Raw genomic sequence first — 13,734 nt, 5'->3', positions numbered from 1 at the left:
AATCGAGACTTAATCGAAATGCTACGAAACTTTATAGACACCTCTATAAAAATACATATAGATGATGTGAAAAGTTTCGTAAAATTCCGAATAAGTTTCGATTTTTTGTACTTTTTCAATTGCGACTTTGCTCGTTTCGGTCGAAAAAATAAAAAAAAATCGAGACTTTTTCGGAATGTTATGAAACTTTTCACATCATCTATATGTATTTTTATAGAGGTGTCTGTAAAGTTTTGTAGCATTTCGACTAAGTCTCGATTTATTTTGACCATGCAAAATGGCAATTGGAATTGCACTTAAGTTCAGCAAAGGCAGAGGCAGTTAACAACCTCTGGAGCCAGCGGCAGTTAATTGTTTCCGGATATGCCAGAGGCAGTTAATTACCGCTGGAAGTAATTTGATTATTTAATTGTATTATTATGAATAATAGAATTTGCCATTTTCATATTCTTTTGGTGGATTTTTGTTGATATGTATCCGACCGTTCTTCATCCCTATTTTTTTTTTTGGTAAGGTCTACATCCCTATTTAGTATAGATATAGATTATTAATCAACCATTTTAATTCTTGGATGTACTTTGTTTTCTTCTTTTATATCAAACGAGTTTTGCCTCCCATTCAAGAATACCTTTGATACAATTTTCCTTTGTTAAAAAAATAAAAAATAAAAAAATCTGAGATATTGTGAGAAACTTAAACATGATCTTTTGTATACTAAAGCTCATCAAATTGAAACTTAAATGCACGAATGCCTTTCACGAATTGAAACTTGATATTTTATTTCAAATGAGTTTTGTCTGCCATTCACCAATACCTTAATCATATCTTATCTAGTTTTATTACACATCTAATGCAGCATCCTCATCTCGATTATTCTTATTTGAATATAAGGTAACAATGAAAATCATTTAAGTTGTTAAACTCTTCTATTAACATCATTAAGGAAAAGTAAAGACAGATGAACTAAGCTTTGCTCGGATATTTTACTTGTGATTTATAACCTCATTTATTGAATTTTTGTTTGATAAATTCTCTGTATAATTGAGCTTTGGGTTAGTTCTATTCAAAATGTGCTTGCAATATTATGTAGTTGCTTATGATGAATTTTTGAGTTACTAGAGAGATGTTTGACTTAGTTCTTGGTTTTGTTTCCTCTGTGTGATATGCTATTTCTTTTAGCAACTGACCGAATTATTGGCTTGTTTGGTTATGCGGCACTTCAGGAAAAATCACGTTAAAAATTCACATCAAAGCAAAAGCTTGTATTTGTAGCTTCATAGTTTCCACATTGAAATTGCATTGGGACGTAGTATTTGTGTCTTAAAATCTAATCCAAACACTCACTATATATCTCTTAATCTCGTTGTATGAAGGCCTATGCTACAAGGTAGGGTATGCTACTAGAGTGGGATTTGGTTTGCAGTTTGTTATTGAAATTAGTGATTAAATGCTGGTTTGGTATTTTGTTTGTTTGCTGTTCCTGTTAATTGTTATATTCTGTTTTGTATACTTACCGATTCATTGCATACTGGTTTGGATTTCGTCTATGAGTCTAAGAGAATGCTTATTCCATTAACTTGAGTCCGCTACATATCAAACGATGCCATAATATTTTATCATATAATATTTCTTGCTAACTCATTAATTTCTAGATTTTTTAAAGCGTCTTAAAACATATAACTCCATGATTTTCTACCATGTGACTGGAATTTTCAATAGGGTTCATTAGTTTTCATATAATAAGTCTTTATTTTCCAATAGGATTCATTAGTTTTCACACTATACTTTTGGTGAATGAGCGACTGTCATAGGGTTTCCCTTTTGATGTTGAAGTACTCGATTTTGATGATCTACGTCTATTGGGACAAGCTTGCTACTTGCTGCCAATTTTGGTTTTGGGGTTTTCTTATGGTTTGGTTATTTCTTACAGTGTTTTCTTAAGTTTAGAAGATTTTTCTCCATATAAAAATTTAACTCAAATAAAATTCACAAAATATATTCGGTCAAAGAGGAGTGTTGAGAAAAAACTGTCTAATCTTTGTCGAGTGTTTTCTTAAATTTAAAAGATTTCTTTCATTATATATTTAGATATAAAATAGGATACCATATATCATTATAGGATTTTGAAATATATTTCTGCGTAGAATATTTTTAGAATTTGTTTCTTTTGTAAATATATGATATAGAAATATGTGTTATATAATTTTTTTTTTAGGAGATTTTATATAAAAATTTAACTCTATAATTAGTTTTCCTTAAAAAGAAACTCTATAAATAAAAGATTAAAGAATTTTTTTTAGGGAAGGTTTAGAAGAGTTTTCTCCATATAAAAGTTTAGCTCAAATTGAATGTACAAAAGATAATAATATAGTAAGTTTGATATATGGTGTCAATGGATTTGACTCAAATATATATATATATATTGAAAGCTTTTATGTCTACGATATCGTGCCCCGGTGAGTTTAGCTCAGTTGGTAGGGACATTACATAATATATGCAAGGTCCAGGGTTCAAACTCCGGCCACCACAAAAAAAAAAATCTACGATATCGTTAGAATTTGTTCCTATTTTAAATATATGATTTAGAAGTAGGTTTTGTATTATAATTTAGCTCTATATTTAGAGTCATGAATAAATTTTTAGTAGATTCTTCTCCATATAAAAGTTTATCTCAAACATGATGCACAAAAGTTATTCAAAATATATATAAAAAAAATAAATAAAAAAAATAAAAAACTATTCAAAATGAATGTTGAGAATAAAATGTTAAATATTTTTTTAAAAAATTTAGATTTAAATATATTTTGAATTTAAAATAAGACACAATTAAGATTTAAAATTTATATTTGTTTAAAATAGTTTTATCACTAGTTCATTTATATTTATGTATAGAATAATTTTAGCCGCTAGGCTACATGCCAATTTTTTTTAAGCATTTGTTCCTTTTTTAGTGAATTTTTAAAGTTAAATATATTTCAAGTTAAAAGTAAGATATCATTAGGATTTATAATTTATATTTCTGCTTAAAATATTTTTAGGATTTGTTTTAGAAATATGTTTTGCATTATAATTTATCTCTAAATATGAGTCGTAAATAAAAGTTTTGAAGAGTCTTCTCCATATAAAAATTCAGATCAAATTGGATTCACAATTTAGCTCAATATAAAATGTCTATATTTTTTTTAAGGATTTTAGATTTAAAATAAGATATCATTAAAATATATAACTTATATTTTTGTTTAGAATATATTTAGGATTTTTTCATTTTTTAAACATATGATTTAGAAAAAAAAATTCTATTACAATTTAGCTCTATGTGTAGAACCGTGAATAAAAGTTTTGAAGAGTTATATATATAGTATATTTGATTATGTCAAAATATATTTCATTGAATATTTTTTTTTTAGATGTAAAATAAGAGAGCAAGATATCATTAAGATTTATAATTTATATTTTTATTTAGAATATTTTTAGGATTTGTTCCTTTTTTAAATTTAAAAATATATTTTTGTCAAAAATATTTTGCATTATAATTTAGCACTATATATAGAATCATGAACCAATTAGGGGCTTAACTTATTTCTCTCATATTGATTTTGTGTCTATTCTGTCATATTTACCTTGTCTCGTATTTGATTTAGCACATATTCATTCATTCTCCACTCTCAAACACTAAATGTCTTTTGAACAACGATCAATTCCGACAGAAGATAGGATCAGCTCCTTTCCAGACCATATTATATGTCACATTCTATCTTTTCTCCCAACCAAACTCAGCGCAGCTACAAGCATCCTCTCAAAGAGATGGAACCCACTATGGCTCTCAGTTCTTAATTTTCACTTCGACGACCAAACCTTCCAAGACTTTATCTCATTTCGCCACTTTGTCTTGTCTGCCTTTCTCTCGCGACAAATGACACTACCCCTCCAATCATTCCACCTCAAATGTTCAAAAGAGTCTAGCTTCCAGCTACACGATATCAATAGATTTGTTTACGCCGCTGCTCAACGGCAAATCCAAAACCTCAATCTCGAAATGTCCTGCACGAATCTCCAAATGTCCAGCAGGATTATCTTGAAATTACCTCGTAGCATTTTTAGTTGTAGAACCCTTATTGTTCTTCATTTGAAAGGGCTAAAAGTGAATGACCTTTCTCATGTGGCTGTGGCTGTGGATTTTCCTTTCCTCAAAACTCTCCATATGTCTTATATACTTTTCGAAAGTATTGAATATTTTGTACAGCTTTTATCAGGATGTCTCATTTTAGAGGAATTGCAAGCAGAATATATACGTGTAAGTAATATAGAGTGGCTTGTTTCACAAGAAATGTTTGTTGTAAGGGAAAAGTTTCGAAGTTTACCAAAGTTGATCAAAGCAGACATCACTAAATCGCCTTTTTTGTTGACGTTTTTGCTCACTTTGTTTTGCAAGGAAGAGGCTCAGGTTCTACGTGCAGAAGTTGTAAGAATATTATGATTGTGAATTTTAATTTACTTTGTTTGATGTTGTGAATTAGAGTTTATGTTTTTCCACTGATAATTTTCCTACGCGCGCGTGTGTGTATATATAGTTTTAAATTGGGGTTGATTTCTAACTTTTGTATCACAATAGGAAACACGTTACCTCAATTACCTAAAGTTTCCCAATCTAACTTACATGGAGCTTATTCTTCATAATCATCAACGTGAGAAGTGGAAGATGTTGCTAGAAACGCTGAAAAGTTGTCCTAAACTTCAAAATATTATCATTCATGAGGTTTTGTTGATGCCTAGCGTTTTCTTTTTACCTCAATTATTTTGCACCTATTTTATATTAAAAAATTGAATTGTTGACAGGGATTTAGGAGTGAAGAGGAAGTTGTTGATAATTGGATGGATCCAGCAATTACTCCGGAATGTCTTTCAACACAGCTGAGAACATGCTTGCTTAAAGGTTTTAAATGCACGGAATGTGAACTTCAATTTGCCAAATATATTATGCAGAATTCAAAAGTATTGAACACCATGTCAATCAAGATTGCCTCTTCTGTAGATATAAATGTCAAGTACCAATTGTCAAGGAAATCAGCCTCATGGACAAGGGCCTCATCAACATGTAAACTCTAATTTATGGATGAAAGTTAGGGCATAGTTGCAATAGTTCTTATATGTCTACTTTTTCTATTAGATTCTTCATATGCAATTGTAAGACTTTTAGTTTCAAAGGCATAGCCTCTCTTTCGTTTTGACCTCTATGTCATTTAGATTTTCAACTATACATTGACTTTCACTTTATTAATTCATGCAGAACCCTCTCAACTTTTTCATTTCCTTTCTTATTGATGATTTTTTTTACTTGGATTATATCCATGTCTGTCATTTTTTTGGTAGTCCTGTTGTAGACTTGTGGGAAGGAGTAATGGATATCAAAATTTGCAACTACATAGACTAAAATAGTAGAACTCCAGCATGCTTTTAATTGAAAACAGATAGTGTGATGATCTTAGTTATTGATTCACTTGAAAATCTGAAAAACAAGTATAAATTCTATATATATAATTGAGCTTTGGGTCAGTTCTATTCAAAATGTGCTTGCAATATTATTTAGTTGCTTATGATGAATTTTTGAGTTACTAGAGAGATGTTTGACTTAGTTCTTGGTTTTGTTTCCTCTGTGTTATATGCTACTCCCTCCGTCCCAAATTGTATGTCGCTTTAGAAAAAAAATGTGTCCTAAATTATATGTCGTTTTACAATACCAATGAAATATTTATGTTACTTTTCCTATTATATCCTTAACTATTAATTACTCTCTCTTCTTTCAATTATTTCATTTATCTTTTCCATACCATTTATTAGGGATAATTTTGTAAAACAACTCATAATTTCTCTTCCCCACGCAATATTAATTACATTTCTTAATACGTGTGAAATGGCCAAAACGTCTTACAATTTGGGACGGAGGAAGTATTTTTTAGCGACTGACCGAGTTATATCATCTCTAAATCTCTTTGTATGAAGGCCTATGCTACAAGGTAGGGTATGCTACTAAAGTGGGATTTGGTTTGCAGTTTGCTATTGAAATTAGTGATTGAATGCTGGTTTGGTATTTTATTTCTTTGTCATTCCTGTTAATTGTTGCATTCTGTTTTGTATACTTATCAATTCATCACATACTGGTGTGCATTTGGTCTGCACTTTGCTATTGCAAATATTTATAGCATACTATTTTTGTGTGACTAATAATAGTGCTTAAAGTGGCAAGAGAAGAACACATATACGTATGAGACAGTGTTACAACAACAACCACCAAGTCTTATCCCATTAAGTGAGGTCAACTACATGTATCAAACAACACCATAGTATTCTATTATATACCATATTTCTCTCAAACTCATTAATATCTAGATCTTTCTTAAGCGTTTTAAAACATAATCCCGTGATTTTCTACTATATTACTAGGCTTTCCAATCAGTCTTTATTTTCCTAGAGTTCATTAGTTTTCACACTAAACTTTTCCAGTTGAATGAAACAACCGTCTTAGGGTTTACCTCTTTATGTTAGGGCAGTCGATTTTGCTGATTGGAGTCTGTTGGGACAGTTATGATGTGTTCATTGGTTTGGTTGGTTGTTTGGTTGTTTCTGTCTAGTGTTTTGTTGCTGCTTGGTTCTGTTCTACGGGTAGCAGATTTTGTTTTCTGTTTCTGCCCGTTCTCGCAGTTTATGTTTTTAGGCTGTTAGTGGTTTAGTTTTGTTTTAGCCTGTGTGGATCTTAGGTTGGAGTGTTAGCTGCATTTCTGTAGTGCTATCACCCTGCATTTGCAATGGTTCTGTAACCTTTTCATTTGAAGGGGTTTTGTAACTTTTTGTTGAAAAGCCGCTGTGGCTTGTATATTTGGTCGTTAAAAAAAACTATCATTTGCAATTTCATATTTTCCATCGGTTTCAAAGTAAAACATGGTTTAATGCATTTTAAAAAGGAAATAGTTTTCATATATAATAAAACTATCTGCTTGTGTTTTTACAATAAAATATCTGTTTGTAACAAGTATCATTTGCTTAAAAAAAACACCTTTAACTCTTATGGCAGAACTATTTTTAGATTTAAGTAGCAAAACTTTCAATTGATTTTTAAGTCTTCAATTTATTTTAACTAAATTCTTCTATAGACACTTCAATTACTCGTGAGGACACTTAAATAGAGTATTCATAGTGAATATAAAACTTCTGTTTCATTGTCCATCACTTGGTTTTTTTTTTTTGTTAGACAGACAAAACCAAGTGATGTGTAAGTTTTGGTTATCCTTCATTCTAACATTATTATTGGTTTAGATTGTACATAATACCAATAATAATGAAAGTCGTTTTAAATAAAATAATATAATGAATAAGATTTTTTTTTTTTTTGAAGATAGACAAAATGACAATAGTCATAGGAAACTCACATACACGTAACACAAGTGGAGGTTCCTTTAGTAAGCTACAAGATGAAATCATGAAACAACATTGAATAAAAGATGTCTATCTCTCAATGATAATGAACCATACAACATGAAAATTCCAATGCGCACATGCAAAGTCACACATCAAACCGTGTTGTTGATTACATGTAAAGTCACTTATGAAAACTATAACTCACTGTTTATGATAACAAGAAGCAATGACCTTAGGATGGGTTCCATCGACTACAGAAACCTCTTCTTCATTTTGATTACGCTATGCTTTATTTAATTTTTAGATGTCAGTGTCGCCAGAGACACTATTACATCAACTCAGTTTATCAAGGACCCTGAAACTCTAAGCTGAATTCACAATCACATGGGTTCCTAACAAAGACCAACCACTCAATGATCTTGTGGTACTGAATGGAAAGGAAGAGGTGATTTAGTCATCAAAAGCGCCGAATATTGCAACCAATTCGAGTTCCAAACTTTTAGGTTCAGAGAGCCTTGTACTACTTGAATGCAGAACAGGAAAAACTATATGGTGAGATTTTTAAAGGGCTTCCATATATGAAAACTTGATATCTCAATGGTATACATGTTGGTGATAATGGAGAAAGAAACGTTTCATTCTTTGTAACAAACAACGGTGAATACAGTTGGTCTCATAATCAGAAGGAAATTTTGAAGAGAAATGGTGGGGTGAAAAGAAGAAAGAATGGAAAGTAACGTGGAATAGTTCTCAAATGGAATGTGATGTTTATGAAACTTTTGCAAGCTGTTGTAATTCACAAAGCTCACTAATATATGACACCAAAAAAAACTCACTAATATGTAGCTATTTGAAAGGGTTTGAACCAAGGAACAAAGAGAAATGGAATAGACAAAAATGGACTGGTGGGTGTGTTAGGAGGACACCTCTGCAGCAGTGTGAAAGATACAGAAATCAAAATATAAATGTAGACAGTAAAGCTGATGGTTTTTACAAACTGCAGTGGATGGTCAAAGTTCCTGATTTTGCAGATCGGTCGTCTCTCACACTTTCATCAGAAACATGCAGAAGTCACTGTCTTGAGAATTGCTGTTGTGTGTTGCATATTCTTATGATCCTGACATTGGTTGTATGTCCTGGACTGGGAATCAAGTTGACATACAACAATTCTCAAATGGAGGACGACTTATATTTCCGTGTAGCACACACAGAACTTGGAAAATAATGTATAGTTGTTGTTTGATCAAAAAACTGAATTCACTTCTGAGTTGACTAAAACTTTCAACTTTCCTTGGTTACAGGTAAAGAGAGAAACATGACAGTCATCATTTATAACAGTGTGATAGGAACTGTCTTACTTCTTACTTGTGCATATAAGGAACTGTCTTACTTCTTGTGCATATATCATGTGGGGAAGTTCATCTAACCACCATGGTAATATACCATCATAATTGATTCAGAGAACCCCCCACATAATAATCAAATTGAATACACTAAAGAACATAAATATCCCTCTATTAAGCTAGCATTGTAGCTTACCTCTTAATGAATGAAGAATTGACTACCTCTAATGTTCAAACGAGCATCGTAAAGAATCGGAAATGAACATACCTGCCATGTTCAGTCCTTCACATGTCAATCTGGATATTCAGCTCTTGCAAGCACTTTTTGAAATATACAAAAGCTCCTCCAGTTCATATAAAATTAGACAACATAATTATCTTAACAACAACATGTAATCTCCTTAAATAAAATCCATACTAAGAGTCACACTCGTACACTTATTACGAGTACATTTTTAGCATAAAGTAACTACCCAACTACTGGGTAGAAACTTGGTTTAACCAGCCTCCTCATGTAAAATATATCCATTTGATCCATAAGGGTGATCAACAAAAGAATCAAACATGAAGAATTTTTCAGAGTATATACTCTAATACAACACCATAACCTAATTATCCGTTATAATTTATCCAGTCACAACAAAGTGTGACACCGCTGATGGATAATTAGGTATCTTAATAATTTGGTTGAACATTCGATCATTGACAGATGCGTACGTAAAAACATATGTTGGAAGATGGAACAACACTCCATGAAAAGGTGCTGATTCCATCCACTAAATACCAATTTCAACTTGAGATGAAACAAAGGACACCAAAGGAAAAAGAAAGGACTAAAGAAGAGGTTGAAAATATCACTAAAATTATGTGACAAGAAGTAACCATAGAATTTGAGTTTAAATGGGGGTTGGAGAGTGTATCTATCAAGTAGCTTACATGACATTTTCACAGTTCATGCTTCAAGTTTAATATATTATATAAATAGACAGATTATTCATATATGCTCCTTTCTATTTTAATTCATAAATTCATACTAGTTGATGATAGATTACAGATTATTATCATTTCAAGTATGACTGCTTTGCCAGGTTTATAAGTTGTAATGGTGCAACCATACTACCACATAAGAAGGGGAAAGTAAAGGGATCTAAAGCTTGCTTGCAAGTATTTCCACTCACAAATAATAAAACCTATGTGGTACTTACCAATTTCATTATCTTAAATAAAAAAAAGAACATATATGAATTCAAGAATGTTAAACCAAACTAAAATAAAATAAAATTAGAAGCACAAAAATAAAGTAATGAAGTTTTAATTATCAGACTCAACATTTCTTCCACACATGTAGCTTTTCATCAAGGATGCCCGGGTGTTCCAGCCAAAAGGCTGATCCAATTATGTCAATATGTGCTACAGCGACTTTTCCGTAACTTTCAGAAGACTCTCCATTCTCCTGATGGATGAGAACATTGTCTATTCTATCCCGAAATACTGAGGATCCTTGTCGGAACATCACAGGCAATTTATTGTAGTCAATAGCCAATTCCTCAATTTTCTTTTGCAGTTGAGCACCCTTTAAACTACGTTGAGCTTCCCGTTTGCTTTTACCAGATGCAACAAGCTTCCAGAAACAAGTGTTATATTGATTGTTTATGTGGCAATCCACTTGCCTCCACGAAAGATAGTCTCGTACAATCTCAGCAGATGGATAGCACACTGCTCGTGCATCAAAAGAAGGAGAATAATTTAACTCAGTTTGAGGGAAGAAATTGTTCCATCTCATCACGTAAGTTGAAGTGAAGAAGGACACAATTGCTGAAATGATTTTACTAGCTCTCCTTTGATAAAGATCAGTGGACTTCTTAAGAATGAAACTGTACTCGTCGCTAACCCCATAAGCAAATACTATATCCTGCCTAAATTCTTCTAAGACAGCCACCGCACATGAATTCATCAAATTAAGAGCTCTGTCGTCATTTGGCTTCACAAATTCATGTATCTCAGAAAATCTATGGAAGTGGCATCCATCTATCCGAACTACAACCCATGTAGACGGCATCAACTTGCTATCAAACTCAAAGGACCTCACATACTCCGGCTTTACATTGTTAATCTCCTCCGCAAAAACACCAAGCTCCTTCAAAAGAATAGTTTGTTCGTTCCAAAATCTTGTGCTTGCTATTTTCTTGTAGTGCACTGTGTTTATCTTTCTCCTTTTTCTTTCAACCGGAGCACCATCTTCAGTGTACTTCACGACATCTCCTACCATTGTCTTCAAAACACATGAGCCTTGTCGTAACATTGGATCCAATGTATTGTAATTGACATTAAACTCATCAAATAAAATATCATTTAAGTCACGCTTCTTAGCACCATCGATAAAATCCTTCGCTTCCTTCTCATTCATTCCGTGTTCAACAAGTCGCCAAAAGCATTGATCATATTGATTCTTCAAATGACAGATATTTTGCCTCCACGAAAGATATGCTTGAAGGGCATCTATAGCTGCACAAGGTATGACTTTCCCATGGAAAGAAGGAGGTGAATGTAGTTCCATCTGCGGGAAGAATTCATGCCATTTTCTAACAAAGACAGATGAGAAAAAAGAAGAAACAATGGATAATACTTTGCTAGCACGTCTTTCATAGAACTTGGTGGTCTTCTTAAAAACAAAGGTATACTCATCACTGAACCCGTATGCGAGAACTATATCTGCATACTCTTCAAGCACCGCAACGGCACAAGAGTTCATCAAATTCAAAGCATTTACATGATAAGGTTTGTGAAGTTTAGAAGCGGTTATGGAAACAAGGATGAAATTGGGAAACATAACCTCGTCCTCGAGTTCAAAACACTTGACATACTCGTATTTGCTGTTTGCCATGTTTATTTGTTCTTCTCACAAAAAAAGTATCATACAGTTGGTGGGTTTGTCTTGTTGCGAAATAATAAAAGCCCTGCATCAGTTCATTTACAATAGAATCAAAATTTCAATACAATCCACTCATTTCACTTCAAATATCACTTATGAGTAGCATAACAATCTAACATTATAAAATAGTAATAGTGGTTGTAATAATAAATAATTTATCTTAATCCATTACTAACTTGTTATTGTAAAAAAAAAACATAAATTTTCATTCCAAAGTGGTGTTTTTTCGATATCTAATGTGAGAAATGAAATAAATATCCGCACAAAAGAGATGAAATCTTACTGACCTTTAATAGGACGATGAAAGGCACGGCGGAGAGAGGATGAATTTCTGATGTGAGTGAGGGACGACGGCGGCGTCAACAGCGGACGAGGTCAAGGAACCGCTCGTCAAATGGGTCTCCATTCATACTCACTTATTTTAGTTTTTAAAACAAATTTAAAAAATTATAAAAAAAAAAATTAAAAAATTATGAAAATAGGTTTTCTTTTATTTATACAACAATTCATCTTTTCTTTTGGGTATTTACTTACAAAAGACGAATTACAAATTTTTAGTCGAACAATCTAATTCTTTTCTATTTTTATGATTTAATCTATGGTTAAGTTGAAAGATCTTTTATCATCTCATTCAAGTGTTTTTAAGTCTTTTTATGTCGATCGACTAATAATTTACAAAAAAAAAAATTAAGAATAATATACACTATTTCTTCCGTCTCAAACTAAGTGGCACAATTTGACCATTTACAATATTCACGTAATCTTATTTTTTTTAGATCTAATTTGACTATATTTGTTTACTAATATATAAAGACAAATATTGGTATATAAGATATTCAATTTTTCTTAACTAATATTTTCAAATATCAACTTTTTATGATTTTTGTTAATAGATACTTAAATATTGGTTCGATGAAGATTACACATTAAAAAATTTCATAAAAAAATTTGATGGTATATATTGGATGTAAAATATTCTTAAATACAAATTATAATGTCTTTTTTTTTTCCTATGCAATATTGCTATGATAAACACCTAAAAATATTGCTATGATAGACCAAAGATGTGGCTTGGGGCTGTTATCACCACTGGTAAACCTATAAAAATTTGAGTTTAATAGAAAGGCATTAACAGTATAAGATAGTTTACAACATTATCCAATCATATATTCTAACATTTTAATTGCATCATTTGTAAAAGTATTATAATAAATAATTGAATCTTAGGATTCAAATCAGCCACAAACTTCCTTTTAAGAGTTTTAACTTTTAACATTGCTGCTTCTTTAAGTTTATATTTAAACTGGATAATGCTTAATCTTGCGAAGTTAAGCATAGCGAGAATATCACGAGTGGCACATCAACTCCTTTTTTTTAATCATTTTTGCCCTCTGCCTTTCTTCCAATCTAGGTCTTTTGTTATCCCAAGTCTTCCATCAATTCATATTTGTTTTCATGGCACCATGTGATTCACTTATTCTCTCTCCACTTCATCTATGTGATATCCTCATGAAAGTGGATTACCATTAGTCTCAAGATAAATGGATGATATATTTTATCACATACTTGAGCGGGGACGATGATTTCTTTTGAATTGTTGAAATGAACACCTTTAATTATATTAAGAACTTATGGTTTAATGTTATTTTAGAAAGAAAAAGTACATTCGTAAAACTCGTGAGATACTCTAATCACGATAAATAGCATCGACTCCCCTTAAAAGTTTTAACATTGTTGCTTCTTCAAGTTCATATTTGAACTAATCATATTTGAACTAAAAACCTTGGTTAAACTTACATATTAAGATATTTAATTAGTGGAAACGTATTACATCATGTTTGCTCGAGTTGCATGGTTAGCGCTTTAATGACGTCCATTTATAAATAATACTCCAATAATAACATTAATGGCATCCAACAATTCTCTTTCTGAGTAGAAGTTAGGGTACCCTACAAATCCTATTGCATTGGTAACTTTCATGCCCGTCTTTCTTAGTTAGTGACCATGCTATCACCTATCGGCATTCAGCTTGTATGTATCTAAAGA

The 13,734-nt window shown here is 31.7% G+C and overlaps 2 protein-coding genes across 2 annotated transcripts; one reads left to right on the top strand and one right to left on the bottom strand.

The window, feature by feature from the left end:
• The first annotated feature begins 3,676 nt into the window (after window positions 1-3,676).
• Window positions 3,677-5,278, top strand: LOC25499685 (F-box/FBD/LRR-repeat protein At4g00160). The gene is made up of 3 exons (XM_024771132.2): window positions 3,677-4,462; window positions 4,613-4,756; window positions 4,837-5,278. The coding sequence occupies exons 1-3, from the start codon at window positions 3,677-3,679 to the stop codon at window positions 5,104-5,106; spliced, it is 1,200 nt and encodes a 399-aa protein (XP_024626900.2). The 3' UTR covers window positions 5,107-5,278.
• A 4,595-nt stretch (window positions 5,279-9,873) lies between these two features.
• LOC25499683 (tRNA(His) guanylyltransferase 1) lies at window positions 9,874-12,130 on the bottom strand. Its single transcript, XM_013595076.3, has 2 exons — window positions 11,976-12,130; window positions 9,874-11,713 (listed from the first exon to the last, which is right to left on the bottom strand). Exon 2 carries the CDS (start codon window positions 11,638-11,640, stop codon window positions 10,081-10,083), a length of 1,560 nt encoding a protein of 519 aa, XP_013450530.1. The 5' UTR covers window positions 11,641-11,713; window positions 11,976-12,130; the 3' UTR covers window positions 9,874-10,080.
• Window positions 12,131-13,734: the final 1,604 nt, after the last annotated feature.

This window comes from Medicago truncatula, chromosome 7, assembly GCF_003473485.1.
Source record: "Medicago truncatula cultivar Jemalong A17 chromosome 7, MtrunA17r5.0-ANR, whole genome shotgun sequence".
Classification (NCBI taxonomy): Eukaryota; Viridiplantae; Streptophyta; class Magnoliopsida; order Fabales; family Fabaceae; genus Medicago; species Medicago truncatula.
This window is presented reverse-complemented; position numbering and strand designations above follow the sequence as displayed.

What these genes read in the sequence shown, in the direction of transcription:
- LOC25499685 (XM_024771132.2), top strand. Translation starts at nt 3,677, where the DNA reads ATGTCTTTTGAACAACGATCAATTCCGACAGAAGATAGGATCAGCTCC. An exon ending in AGGTTCTACGTGCAGAAGTT is followed by an intron (nt 4,463 to 4,612) that starts GTAAGAATATTA and finishes GTATCACAATAG; the next exon opens with GAAACACGTTACCTCAATTA. An exon ending in AAAATATTATCATTCATGAG is followed by an intron (nt 4,757 to 4,836) that starts GTTTTGTTGATG and finishes AATTGTTGACAG; the next exon opens with GGATTTAGGAGTGAAGAGGA.
- LOC25499683 (XM_013595076.3), bottom strand. Translation starts at nt 11,640, where the DNA reads ATGGCAAACAGCAAATACGAGTATGTCAAGTGTTTTGAACTCGAGGAC.